We start from the raw sequence: 12477 nt of genomic DNA, 5'->3' as shown, positions 1-12477 counted from the left end.
ATACCGGGGCCGCTCGGCGGACTCGGGTGCAGAGCGGGAGACTCGCTGGTAGCGCGGGTGTCACGTGGCCGGAAGGCGCGCGTTGCCATGGCGAGGGCGGGCGGCGGGATGGCGCAGCGGTTCTGGGCGCTGCGGTGCTGCTCCTGCCGCCTCTTCCAGGTGCAGCAGGTGAGTGCGGGCCGGGCCACGGCCACGGGCGCGGGCCGTGGGCCGTGACTGACCCCCTCTGCGCCCTCCTAGGCCAAGCGGAGCGGGAAGTGGAGCTGCAGCGTGTGCGGGCAGCGGCAGGCGGTGCAGAAGGTGAGGGGCCGGGGCGGCCTCGGCGGCGGGACGGGGCAGGGCGGGGCGAGCCGCGGCGCCTCTGACACCGCTGCCGAGCCCCGCCGGGCTGGCGGGGAGGCCTTTGCGGAGGCAATGGGAAGCCCAGCGCGGTGGTGGATAGCCCTGTAGGGTGACAGCGGGGAGCCCTGCACAGTGGGGAGCCCAGTGTGGCCGTTAGCCCATCACACGCTCAGCCGTGTGTGCTAAGTTTAGTTAGCACTTCAGTATTGCCTGGGATGGAGCCTCACTTTGTGCTGTTTCCTTCTGGCTGCTCCCTAAGCCTTAGTTTGGTTTTTTGTGTTTGTTTGTTTGTTTGTTTTTTGCAGGTTTACGGCCAAGGGTCTGGCCTGGACTGTAGGCACCATGTCCAGAAACTAAACTTGCTGCAGGGTGAGGCAGAGGAAGCAATTGGTTGGACATCTCGGTAGAGTGTTTAACCTTTATCTGCTTGTTTCTTTTGATGTGCTACAGTTGATGCACGTCTGCACACTTTGGGTGCCTGTTGCCTAATTTGAGCTCACAGGAGGGTTTTCTGTGCTGTTGTAAAGCCGTGGTATGTGCCAGTTTTGTCATCACCTCATAGGAACAAGCTATTTGTTGGGTTTAGTGTCCTGGCATGTTTCTTTTGACGAGGATTTTTTTCAGATAAGTTTAGTTGATCAATACTGTATGTTGGTCAGGCTTTTACCCATTAAAATATATGCAATAGGGCTTGGTTTTGTTGTTTGTTTTTTTTTTTTTTAATTGGTCTTTCTTATTTACTCTGATGAGCTGACTGTGGAGGTGTCCATCTTGCAGACTGACAAGCAGTGCAGAGATGCATCCTCAGAGAGAAAATATCCTCCAATCTAAGCTGTTGCTACCTAACTGTTGGCATTCAGGGGTTTCACACTGTGAATCTGTTGAGTAATTGCTGCTGCTATTGATAAAGAGACTTGTTAGTGCAAACATTTGGGTGTAATTCCTGCTGGGCTGGAAAATCTGAGTAGCACTTTCCTGTTTATTTCATTCCTGAATCTGTTTACAAATCACCCAATCTTGAACTGGTCTTGAACTGGTCCAGCTTCCTTTTTACTCAAGGTTATTTTCAGAAATCAGTCAAAGCTAGTTAGATAACTTAGTTGTGTATATGCAGTGCTTCAGGGTTAAGTTTTGGGAAGAAAACCCATTGTTTGTTCACTTTATCAAAAAGGGTTGCTATTTCTATTCTCAAAACATTGTGAAATTCAAAACATTGTGAAATAACTTCCCTTTTTCCTTGGTTGCTTGGGATATAATTAGTAGGTTTAAGCTGTTGTCCCAAAAGACACGGTGTTATATCCCTAGTTATGATCAATTAGAATTTATCATTTCATGATTAGCAGCTTTAGATCAAACTTGCTACTCTATTTGTATAGAAAGACAAGGGCTACCCTCTAACTAGATTTTTTCAAGTATTTGGGCAATGTATCTTGCAAATCCTTCATTTGACTTCTGCTTTTCTATAGATCCTTTTTTTTCTGACGTGCCGCCTATCCGGTGTTCCTATCCATCCTTTCTATCCAATCCCTTGTGCTGTGACTAGGTGATTTGAAAATTATAAATCAACAGACAGAAGAGTGTTCGAGAAACTCTAGCTTAAACCTCTATTTTAGGGGCACAGAAGAATCTGTAAATGACAGCAAAAATATAGCAGCCCAACATGAAGACAGTTCGGTCCAGCAGGTAAGATACCTACAGAGCTGAGGTAAATACCAACCCATACTGACCTAGGTGAATCAAAGTGAAATCAGTGATCCCTTTATATGGGTTCAGACAGCTGAAATAAATAGCATATATAATCAGAGAGGCTCCAGCAGAGAGAGAATGAGATGTATACAGAAGCTCTCTGCTCCACCGGGATACTAAACCTGGGAACATGATACAGGAACATGTCCTAAACTGACTTGTGACTTGAGGCATTCAGCATATACATAACAATGCCAAAATTGAGAACCCTGTATTTTGCTGTTTTCAGTAATTCTCCAATGTTGTAGGAGGGAAGGGCAGAAGTCAGTCGCTGGAGTAAATATCTGGACAAGGACAGTGAAGATCAGGAAGATGGGGAGGAGGAGGCAGGTACAGAAAGGCAACAGTTCTGTTCCCGGAGGAAGAACACCGTGGAAGAACAAAGGTACAGAAAGAACTTTTTTTTTTGTAATTCCTGCCCCCGCGTGGTGACATTTGGTTTGGAGGTGTGGGAGGTAGCTCATCTCTGATAGCTGAACAAAGTACAGGTTGCAATGTACGACCTGAGCTGAGCAGGGATTGGGTATTTGGAGGTGAAACTTCTCTTATTGCTAGAGCTATGCATTTTATGAACACTTCTGGTAATTTGTGAAAAAAATTCACAGTGGAGCTAATCTGTCCTCTTTGTGAATGGTTTTCTTGGCCAGGAAACACCAGAAGAGCTTCCTCTCTAGTGAAGATCAGGAGTATGCTGAAGAAAATGGAGTTTTACAGCTTGCCTACCAAGCCAAAAAGGTTAAAACCTCTGAGGTATTTTAGTTGTAGAAGATGCTTCCTACCAGTAAAACAAAACAGCGTTTTCCTGACCTCTTTTGTGTCATCATAATTTTGAAGTTTTACGAGTCTTCCTCTGCTCTTCTGTTTGAATGACTGGGGAGAAGAAGAAAATTGTGGCAGGAGTTTCTCTCTGAAAGGTTTTAGTCAGGCAAAAACAATGCCAACTTGTGTAAGCTGAGTGGTTGAGCTGGATTCCTCTATCAGCGCAGTTGCAAACGATGCTGCTTTGCCTTACTGAGCAGTGGCACCTGTGTAGTATGCAGTTATTAAGGCTACTGTGATTACCTGCAGTGCCGGTGAAGTTGGCTTGAGTCTTCACAGCCCAGAGTTCATAGGCCCACTCAGCGCATCAGCCTCAGCTCTGCCTCAGAGGGCTGGTGAGAATTTGGGTGCATTTGAAGGACCTGAGTGTTCTTTTTTTGCCTGCTTCTGTGCAGCTTGGCTGTGCGTGCTGGATTTATAATCAAGCTCTCTTTATTCTTACAGCGCAAGAAATGTCTAGTAGCAGTGCCTGATCAAGATGATGGAGATGCAGTTTCTGGAGACAGTATGGTTCCTGCTGTCTGTGAGTCTGTAGTGCCTGAGGAGAATATGCAAACCCCAACTGCTTGTACCAAGCCCTCGAAGTGGGGAAAATTTCTCTCATGTTCTGACAGCTATAGCAAAAATGCTGCCAGGGCCACCTTGTCACCACAGGAGGGCAGTGGAAGGTTGGGGCTACATGGCACCACTGCAGCAGATGCTGGTATGGCCAGTAGATGCTCAGAGCAGGCTGGAAGAACTTTATCTCAAGATACAGGTTTTGAATTTAAAAAGTGTGTTGCTAGCACTGAGTGGCTTGCCTTGAAACTGCCTGGCACCACGGTGCCCAGCACCAGTTGCTCAGTTGAGGAGGATGTGTTGTTCAAAGAACCTCAAAGCCAATTGATAAGGGCAGGATCTGGGGTCTTAGAAACCACTGCAGGAAGGTGCTGTGTGGATAGCACAAGGAGGGCAAACACCCTTTTTAACTGTAACACTGGGCCAAAGGCTAGTGGTGTTTCTTGTGAACACCTCTTCTGCACAGGTGAGGAGTTTGATGATGATCTCTGAGTTCAGGCATCTCTGGCATTGCTTTCTTGTTTGTCTCTATAATGTATTTATTTGGTATGTTGAGTTCTGAGGCAAGATGGCTTTCCTCAAAGCCTTATGGAACTGCACTATTAAAGTTGTTTACTTGTTCTATGGCTGTGTTTGGGGGAAGGATAGAGGGTGGAAGAGACTGTTGCCGTGGGCAAGTACTAGGGTTACAGAGTGTTGTCTGGCAACCTCATCAGCTAGAAGAATTAAAGTAGGTCAGCTTGGGGGGGGGAACAGGACTCCAAGGCTCTAAGGATTCCTGGCCAGTACAATTAAATTCTGTAATTCCCCATTACAAACTACAGCTCTTTTCCCCTGTGCTACTTCTTTGTTTACATCTCCCATAGCAACCTTTTCTTCCAGAGCTGCAGAACAGGCTTCAGAGCAAGCAAAGCATTTGATTTCTGTTCAGAAGTGTAGCCCTAAGGGGGTACATCAAGGTATGTGCAAAAAGGCAGGCCTATAGTCCTGAGCTGCCTCCCTTGCACAGGGAGCTGCTTGATGAAGTCACATGCTCAACCTTTCACTCTTAACTAAGTAAACACTCACACAGACTCATCACAGGAAATAGTATTTATTTTTCCTCCATTCTACAAGCACTTAGGAACATGAGACAGAAACCCTTAGCAGGAAGAAGGATGAACTGCTGAGGAAGTTGTACTGCAGTGTTTGCTTTCAGTTAGAAGGAAAGTGCTTTTTGTTACACAGACTACTACAAGTGAGGTGGCTGCTTGGAATACTGGATGGCATCTAGTGCTGCCCCAATGTCGCAGTTCTTTGTCTGCAGGAGTCGAGTGAGCCATCCACCCTCATCAGAGAAGCCCATAGAGAGCATCTGGGACAGAGATTCAATGAGGCGAGGCTCTGCTTCTGTTAAGAGAAGAATAATTTAATGTTGAAATATTTCATGTAATCGGCAAACCAGTCAAGGCTTTAATACCACACAGTAAGTAGGTTGGCACTAATCCTAGTAAATCTAGCATAGCTGGTTAAATGCTAGAAGACCTGTTCTCCTTTGTCTCCCAGGAGGGCAGATGTTTGAGGTAAGATACATAACCAAGCTAAGATGCTGAATCAGACTCAGCTGGCCTTCCTGTAGGACCCTCTGCTGTTGATCTCAGTTAAGTGGCCTGGCATACTGTTACTGGCTCCCACCTGAAAAATGCTGTCTTAAAGTCACCGAATGTACTACTCTGCATCCTGCATCAAAGGGCTCTCTTGAAGAGTACATAGCAAGGACATGACTTAGGATACCACCTTCTTTCATGTTGCTTGAATAGCATATTAGTCTAAGATCAGAAGTCTTGTTAAGACTTAGCTGCCCACATGCAAGAAAAGAACCACCTGACTGTCTCTAACAGGGTGCAAGAGCTGCCATACCTGCTAACAAAGTTATGGACAAGTTTAGCTGTAATTTATGTGACCTTGGTTTCTACCATCTCTAAAAGCAGGTCTGCTTATGTCAGGCAAGTTGGCAGTTCCCAAGTGAAAATTACTCTGTTATGAAACCTGCATACATTCTCATACCTGGTGGGAGATGTGGGTAGAGTGCAGCTTCTCGCAGCCCTGTAGGTCCTGGTTGGGGAGGATCCTGAGATACATCCAGGGAGCTGGGACCCTCTGTCTCGGGCATTTGCAGAGACTGCAGTTCACCTGTGGAAGGATCCACTTCTTTGGAAGATAAGTGGGTCCAGTCCTCATCACCCCCTGACGAACTGCTGGACTCACTGTGTTCCTGAAATGGAAAGAAAAAAGGTCCAGGTGCTGCAGTGCTTTCCAGGTAGGATGCATACTCCTACTATGTGCCTTTAATATGAAGAGTTACAAGAAGTCCCACCACCTTTGCTGTAAACCTGAAAAGCAAAGGTGCTGTATATCGCTTAATCTGCTGACATTTTAATATTCAACCCCACAATGCATGCTAAATGATTATCTTCCTTTCTAGTAAAGCCTCAGCAAGCATGTTAAATTAGTGTCATAGTTCTTGTACCTGGGACTGGAAGCTGCCATCTTCCATTTGTGTGGGCACAGGATCTATCACCATGTCTTGTATCTGCTCTGCCACAGCGTTTACTTCTGTAGCAGAATCTGTGTTATTCCAGTCTGGTTTGGTCTGAGCGTTCTGGTTAACAGTACTGCTGCTTGACTCAGCACTGTTCTTCTCTTGATTGGGAGAAGCAGGAGTCACTTTGCTTCTCTGTCCTCCATGTTCCACATCGATATCAACTTCAATACCTAGAAATGCATTTGAGATGGAGAAAGTCTTAGAGATTTTTTCCAAAGCACAGTCCTAGAAGAGCATGGATCAATCCTAGTCTAAATGCTGTAAGGTTTCTGTAATCCTACAGTTTTCCACATAACATGTAGGAATTAAAATGCAAAGCATTCTTTAAACAAAGAACAGTTAAGCACCAGATAGTCATCTGCCTCTAGATACACGAGCCATACATTTAGAGGGTCAGAGCAGAAGTTATCTATGTCCACATAAGCCAGGCAAAATACTGAGTCACCAGTGACTTAAAATTGGCGTTACAGGGTGACATGTTCATTAAATCTTTCCTCATTTCCTTCCAAAGGAGGGCTCTGAAAAAGTACTGAGTGGCTGTTCTAAGCCTAGGCATTATTAGTACCAGGAGTAAATGAAGCCTTCAAGGCTTAGTAGCATGAGGTAGGTCCAGTATCAGTCACAACAGCTGGCTGCTGCTCCTGTTAAAAGGACCTTTAAGCCAGTCCAGGACTGGGATAACAAACTGTAAGCCACTTACCCAGGGGGCTCAGAAAAGCTGCAACACTCTCCCCAACATTCTTTAAGAAGGTGACATTGGGGTCCTGAGGCTGGCTGTTAGTAGAAGCTTCTAGAAAAACAATTTCTGTTAACACACATAGAAGCTCAGAGGGAAAGAGCACCTATAGAGCGTATCCCCAGAAGATCTTGGTGCTCGTTTCCCATCACTCACATACACTGCACAACAAAGGCAGTACAGACACAAAAGCTAACTCTGAGCTACCTCTGGAACAGAAAAACAGTGGCATTAGCATTGTTAAGGCTCATTAGCCATGCTGAAAGGCAAATCTGGAGTAGAGCAGTGACATGCTTGACCTAACAGCTTGGCTTGGTTCCAGATAATCTCTGCATCCTCATCTATTGCATGGGCCCAAGCATGCCTTAAAATAATCCCACTCTGTGCTGAAAGGTGCCAAATATATTTCAAGCAAATTAGATTAGTTCCTATGTCTATTTTTCCACCCAGATTCCACCCTGTGCTGCAGAACCTCAGCTACTCTGGCTCTACCACCACCTTGTTTACCAGAGCCTTTCCTCTTACCTTCTGCAGTGGGTGGACTGGAGGCTGCAGCACTGGCTTGGGCTTGTTCAGAGTTTTGGCATGGAGCTGCAGGGCCAGGATATCCCCAGCAGTGCATCCATGGGAAGGGTGGAACACCATGCCGCATTTTACGGAGCCAGCGTCCTCGGGGAAGCCACTGTAAAGGGTAATGTTTGCGTGACTCTGTTCACACAGCCAGATTCTAAGTAACTGAAACTTATGACTTAAATTTGAGGACTATCCCTTTCATTGGTTCCCCTCCATAGATTTTGCTCACCTCAAATGGATTTAGCAGTGGACTTTGAAACATCACCATGTTGTGCTCCTTGTGGATGCCTTTACCCTCACAGGTGCTGCACAGGTCATAGTCTGGACAGACAGTGCACTTGAACCTGGCCCCTACCACCGGTCCTTCACAGCCATCACAGATCACATTGGGGTGCACCATGTCACGGGGAGGCTCCTGGCTGCATTGCGGGCGATGTTCCCGCCTGCACTCCTTTTTCTCTATTAAGGAAAGGAAAGGAAACTTTGCATCAAGAACGAGGTTGCTATTTAAAGGCTAGAAATCAGGCAGGGGAGAATGAAGCACAAACAGCCCTTGTCAGAGCAGTATTGACTTACTAGGTCAGTTTATTTTTACACTGGCTGCCAAACAAGCTGGGAGCATGTAAGAGAACTTAAACCAAGTGTGAAGGGGTTTCACAAAGATACCTGCTCCTCAAACTGAGCATGCCTTATCCTTAACAGTCTCTTGGTGTGTTTATTTTAGATTAGTACTGCACTACCCAGTTTGGCTTCTTGTCCTACCTTCCTAAGCACCGCAAGAACAAAATGTTTCTGGAGAGGGAGTTAGTAAGAAATGCCAGGAGGTGTAACAGATGAGAACAGGAAGGACAGTGCTGGCTCGCGTGACTCATTAGATGGACTGCAGATAAAGCTTTGCAGGTATGCATGTGAACAGAAGGGACCAGGGAGAAACTATGTGCTGAAGACTAAGCTGGAATTAAGGTTTCCTAACACATTGTTGTGATACCGGTGCTAGTCTTAGTGTTTCCAGGGAGACATCATGACAACAGTGGCTCGCATTGGGCCAGCTGAGATGACGGGGCTAAGAGGAAACTTGTGATCCGTTTACCCCACCTCAGCAGGGAGGATTTGCATTCTGCCATATTACCCTGCCCTTTATTTAACCTCCCCCCGAAGGCTGCACGTTACACCAGGCCTTTGAGGACACGGGGAAGAGTCAGGGCTCGCTTCTCCCGTTTTCGGAGGCCTCCCAGCAAGCACACAGTGCAAAGCCAGCGAGCAGCTACCGCCCTGCAGAGCTGTGCGGCCTTACCTTTAATGTAAACACGGAAGACACCGTCCTGCACGTAAGGCATCGCCATCTCCAGCTCCTCGTCAGTGGAAAAAGCGATCAGGTCCCCGTCTTCATCTAGAAAGGGTAAAGCCCAGGATCAGCTGCCCGCTCTGTTGTCACGGGAGGCGGCCTACAGCGGGGAGCCCGGGGGGGCGGCAGGGACACCCCGGCCGCTGGGCAGCCCCGTGCCCTGCGGCCTTCCCACCCCCCCGGGGCGCCGGGCCTGACCCGCCGCCGGTGCGGGGGCGGCCCGGCCCGCGGAGGAGGCCCCCCGCCCCCGCTCACCCTTGTAGTACATGCGGAAGGCGGGCGGCGGCCCGGCCCGCAGCAGCCCCTGGAAGAGCTCGGCGACGCGGTCGTGGATGGCCTGGTAGCTGGCGGGCAGCAGCAGGGAGAAGCGGCGGATCTCGCGGGCCGCCTCCTCCTTGCCCAGCAGGTAGGCTTTCACCGTCAGCGCCGCCATGGCTGTGGCGCAGCAGGAATTGCCGTCGGGGGGCCGAGGGCGGGCCGGCGGCGGGCGGGCGGGCAGCGGGAGCGGGGCTCTGCGCCGCCGCCTTATAGCGCCGCGGGGCGGGGCCGCCCGCCCGGCAACGCGCTCGCCCCGCCCCCGGCCTCCAGGCTCCGCCCCCGGCTTCTAGGCCCCGCCTCCCATGGGCCGCGCTCCCCCGCCATGTACTTCACTCCCAAAGAGGGTTCCCAGGCTGCGATTTCCAAACTTGCCTCAGCTCAGCCTCCAGACGCTTTGCACGTGAACAGGGCGAGGAGCATTCTTCACACCAGTGCCAAGAGCACCGAGCAAGAGCAAGGTGTTTGAGAGCGAAGGCAAGAGAGCGAGCAGGGACCAGGGCAGGGCGGCGGTGGCTGCGCCAGCCGGGGGGATGCTGTGCCCCGGGGGGCTGCGGAGCCGGCACAGCCTCCCGGCTCAGCCAGGACCAGCCCGGCTGTTGCAAGCCCTCATCCGCCGGCGTCGGCCACCTGGGCCCATGCAGGAGCAGGAATCGCATTCACACGTGTGCTGGTTTTGGCTGGTGTAGTCAATTTTCTTCACAGTAGCTACTATGGGGCTATGTTTTGGATTTGTGCTGGAAACAGTGTTGATCATACAGGGATGTTTTAGTTGTTGCTGAGCAGTGCTTACACAGAGTCAAGGCCTTCTCTGCCTCTCACCCCACCCCACCAGCGAGTAGGCTGGGGGGGCACAAGAAAGCTCCCAGGTCGGGCTGCCCTGGGGTCTGGGCTGCAGGCCGGGCTCCCCTCCATTGCCAGCGCGGGGGGCACGTCTGGGCTTTCATTTTCTTCAGCGCAAAGGGGTGAATGCTCATCGGTACGCTTCCTGCAGCCGGAAAAATCTGCGAATACTTGCAAATGCCCGTGTTTGCTCTGTGCCCCGCTCGCCCCCATGAGCAGTACCTGCGCCGGGGTTTGCATCCCCAGCTGCGGTCGGGGCAGTGCCAGGGAGCACGGCAGTTTGGGATGCAAATCCCGCCACGCCGATCATAAAAGCATCTGCGGTGCCTGAGCGGCAGGGAGCAAGCGCGGTGTCAGTACCTTCTGGGCGGCCCATGGCCTCCAGGACCCACTTGTGGGGAAACACGGCCCCAGGCCTGCTGTGCACCATGGGGCAGCCCTGGGCTGAACTGGTCCCCATCGCTGCCTGGCAGCAGCCGCCAGCATTAGCCAGGGCACGTGCTCGCGCGGCACTCGGCCACCCCGGTCCTGCTTGTCACCTCCATCTTCTGCATCGGGGCGAGCAAAGCCAATGCCAGGCAGCATGATGGAGGTGGGGAGCCGTCTGGCTGCCCTGCTCCCGCCAGGGTGGCCGTGCCCATCGGAGGGGTTTGCATGCTCAGCGTGGCAGGAATAAATAATTCTTCAGCTAATGCTCTTCCCTGAACCCAGTGTTTCGGAAGGGGGACTAAAAATAAAGATACTAGTATAAACACAACTGACATTAAGGAGGATGTTCTGGGGGCTTTCCAAGTTGGTTGGCAGCAGTATTTTTTTGCGCATCAGATACAGTTGACAGGCCTCTTAATCTGGCCACAGGAGAGTCCAGCTGGCAGAACACACCGTCTGTGCCGTCCAAGTGTAATTAAATAAAGATGGATCAATGATTATTAGGTTCCTCGTTGGTGTTAATTTCCTCTCACCCAAGGGCCTGACCACTCTGACTCTTAGTGACATACTTCTTGGTTTAAGATAATAAAAACTTAGGAAAAACTGTGTCATGATTTATCATCTTCTGCAATCAAGAGAAGGGTAAGGTTTAATTTCCATCATGGGGAGGTAGTTTATTTCTTGACCTAAAGTATGTGTGTTAAACACTTGGCCTTCCATATAGATAAATTTTTGGCATATGTGTGGCAATTTTGAAATCACGACACTTTTCTGGAAAATAATATTTACAGTGAGAAGGGTTGCCCTTTTTAACTTAAGTTTTCTAGGAGTTTTGATTTCTAGGTATGACATGGCCAACATTCCACCATGAAGTAATGAGTTAAAGTTTAAACATAAGCAGATTCAGGTTTAAGCATGAATGATGCTGCACAGGGAATGATTCACCAGGTTTTACAGCACGAGATATCGAAAGGTTTGGGTGTGCAGCAAAGGCGTATTGCACTCACCTTCCCTTTGGCCTCTTTGCTCTGTGTATCCTTATTTCTGAAAATGTCAGTGAAAGTTGCTGGCCTGACATGACTGGATTACTTTTTTTCTCCCTAAAATCAGAAGAGGGACCGGCGGTAGCAGGGCATGCAGTACAGGACGCTCTGCCGTTGTCGTATCTATCTTGCCAAGCATCACCTCCAGCACGTCCATCTCGTGTCCTGTTTCTGAGGACCCCAACAGCCGCTTTTGGTCTCATTTATAGAGCTAGAGACTTGTCTTTTGGGACCCAGCCCCAGCACATTCCTTCTTTAGGCACTGAGTTGCTGCTGTCCCAGACAGGACTGATTCCCTATTCCTGTCTCCGTCACTCTACCTGGGTGTTTGAGGCACAGTGGGTTGCCCTCAAGTTGCTGGGCCTTTTCAAGCCAGTTGTGTCTCCAGGTTAATTGATGCATTTATAATTATCAGGCGATGCACCCGGTTAAAACCAGAAATCTAAGTTTTCCTCTGTGTAAACTTTAATCCAGTTGGCAAACATGGAAGGGGCCAAAAGCCAGAGGGAATTTCCTTTCTCCTGCTGGGGTGTGCTGAGTCACGCTCCGCTTTCTGGTCGTGACATCATGCACTTTTACAAAACACAAGGAAAACAAGGCTTTCACCAGCCTGCTGTTAGCTTAGCTCACCGATCACAGGACAGGGGTGACTCAGTGAGTCGTCTCCTCCTCCCCTTCGTCCTCCTCCTCCTCCTCGAGGTCGGGGATTTCCTCCCAGCGAGCCCTTCTCCAGCACAGACCTCGGACCTCGCTCTCCCCGCATTTCCTCTTGCCCCCAGCCCAGGGATGTGCCTCCGGGCAGTTTCTCAGCCCCCTGGAGAGGCCATGTGAGAAACTGTGCTGTATTCCCACATATATTAACTTGAGATGTTTTTCCCTCTGTTTGCCGGATGATCTGGGGTTTGGCTTTCTCAGCATGAAGCACTGGCTGTGTGGATGTTTTCTTAGGTTCTTTAGGAATCCCATAGCATCACAGCAACCCCTGCCCAAAAAGTTGTTTCTCAGCCCTGGCTGCTGAGCAGCCAGCTTCACAGATGGATGTAGCAAAGGAACAGCAAAGGGGATGGGAAAAAAAAGCCATTCAAGTTTAAAATTTCAAGGTTACAGAGAAAAGGCTCAAAAAGGAGCAATTAGCATCCCTGCA

General features: G+C 49.5%; 2 protein-coding genes across 6 annotated transcripts; one reads left to right on the top strand and one right to left on the bottom strand.

Moving 5' to 3' along the window:
* The first annotated feature begins 37 nt into the window (after positions 1-37).
* Positions 38-4549, top strand: MRNIP (MRN complex interacting protein). 2 transcript variants are annotated; one of them, XM_072872605.1, is made up of 7 exons: positions 38-168; positions 241-300; positions 648-745; positions 1956-2025; positions 2337-2473; positions 2736-2823; positions 3352-4549. In XM_072872605.1, the coding sequence occupies exons 1-7, from the start codon at positions 88-90 to the stop codon at positions 3955-3957; spliced, it is 1140 nt and encodes a 379-aa protein (XP_072728706.1). In that variant the 5' UTR covers positions 38-87; the 3' UTR covers positions 3958-4549. The 2 variants fall into 2 exon arrangements, with proteins under 2 accessions (XP_072728706.1, XP_072728705.1); XM_072872604.1 differs by having other exon boundaries at positions 2736-2838.
* SQSTM1 (sequestosome 1) lies at positions 4543-9223 on the bottom strand. Of its 4 annotated transcripts, none has more exons than XM_072872599.1 (8): positions 8959-9223; positions 8653-8748; positions 7588-7817; positions 7311-7467; positions 6750-6854; positions 5975-6219; positions 5512-5719; positions 4543-4854 (listed from the first exon to the last, which is right to left on the bottom strand). In XM_072872599.1, the coding sequence occupies exons 1-8, from the start codon at positions 9134-9136 to the stop codon at positions 4697-4699; spliced, it is 1377 nt and encodes a 458-aa protein (XP_072728700.1). In that variant the 5' UTR covers positions 9137-9223; the 3' UTR covers positions 4543-4696. The 4 variants fall into 4 exon arrangements, with proteins under 4 accessions (XP_072728700.1, XP_072728702.1, XP_072728701.1 ...); XM_072872601.1 differs by having other exon boundaries at positions 6750-6836; XM_072872600.1 differs by having other exon boundaries at positions 6750-6839; positions 8959-9222.
* Between the last annotated feature and the right edge of the window lie 3254 nt (positions 9224-12477).

Source organism: Ciconia boyciana, chromosome 9 (assembly GCF_034638445.1).
Source record: "Ciconia boyciana chromosome 9, ASM3463844v1, whole genome shotgun sequence".
Classification (NCBI taxonomy): Eukaryota; Metazoa; Chordata; class Aves; order Ciconiiformes; family Ciconiidae; genus Ciconia; species Ciconia boyciana.
The sequence above is the reverse complement of the archived record's forward strand: the minus strand, read 5'-3'. Positions and strand labels throughout refer to the sequence as shown.

Coding starts and splice junctions, on each gene's coding strand:
- MRNIP (XM_072872604.1), top strand. CDS start 88: ATGGCGAGGGCGGGCGGCGGGATGGCGCAGCGGTTCTGGGCGCTGCGG. Junction 301..647: donor AGCGGCAGGCGGTGCAGAAG/GTGAGGGGCCGG, acceptor TGTTTTTTGCAG/GTTTACGGCCAAGGGTCTGG. Junction 2,026..2,336: donor AAGACAGTTCGGTCCAGCAG/GTAAGATACCTA, acceptor CCAATGTTGTAG/GAGGGAAGGGCAGAAGTCAG.
- SQSTM1 (XM_072872599.1), bottom strand. CDS start 9,136: ATGGCGGCGCTGACGGTGAAAGCCTACCTGCTGGGCAAGGAGGAGGCG. Junction 6,220..6,749: donor AGCTTTTCTGAGCCCCCTGG/GTAAGTGGCTTA, acceptor ATGCATTTCTAG/GTATTGAAGTTGATATCGAT. Junction 4,855..5,511: donor CTACCCACATCTCCCACCAG/GTATGAGAATGT, acceptor TTCTCTTAACAG/AAGCAGAGCCTCGCCTCATT.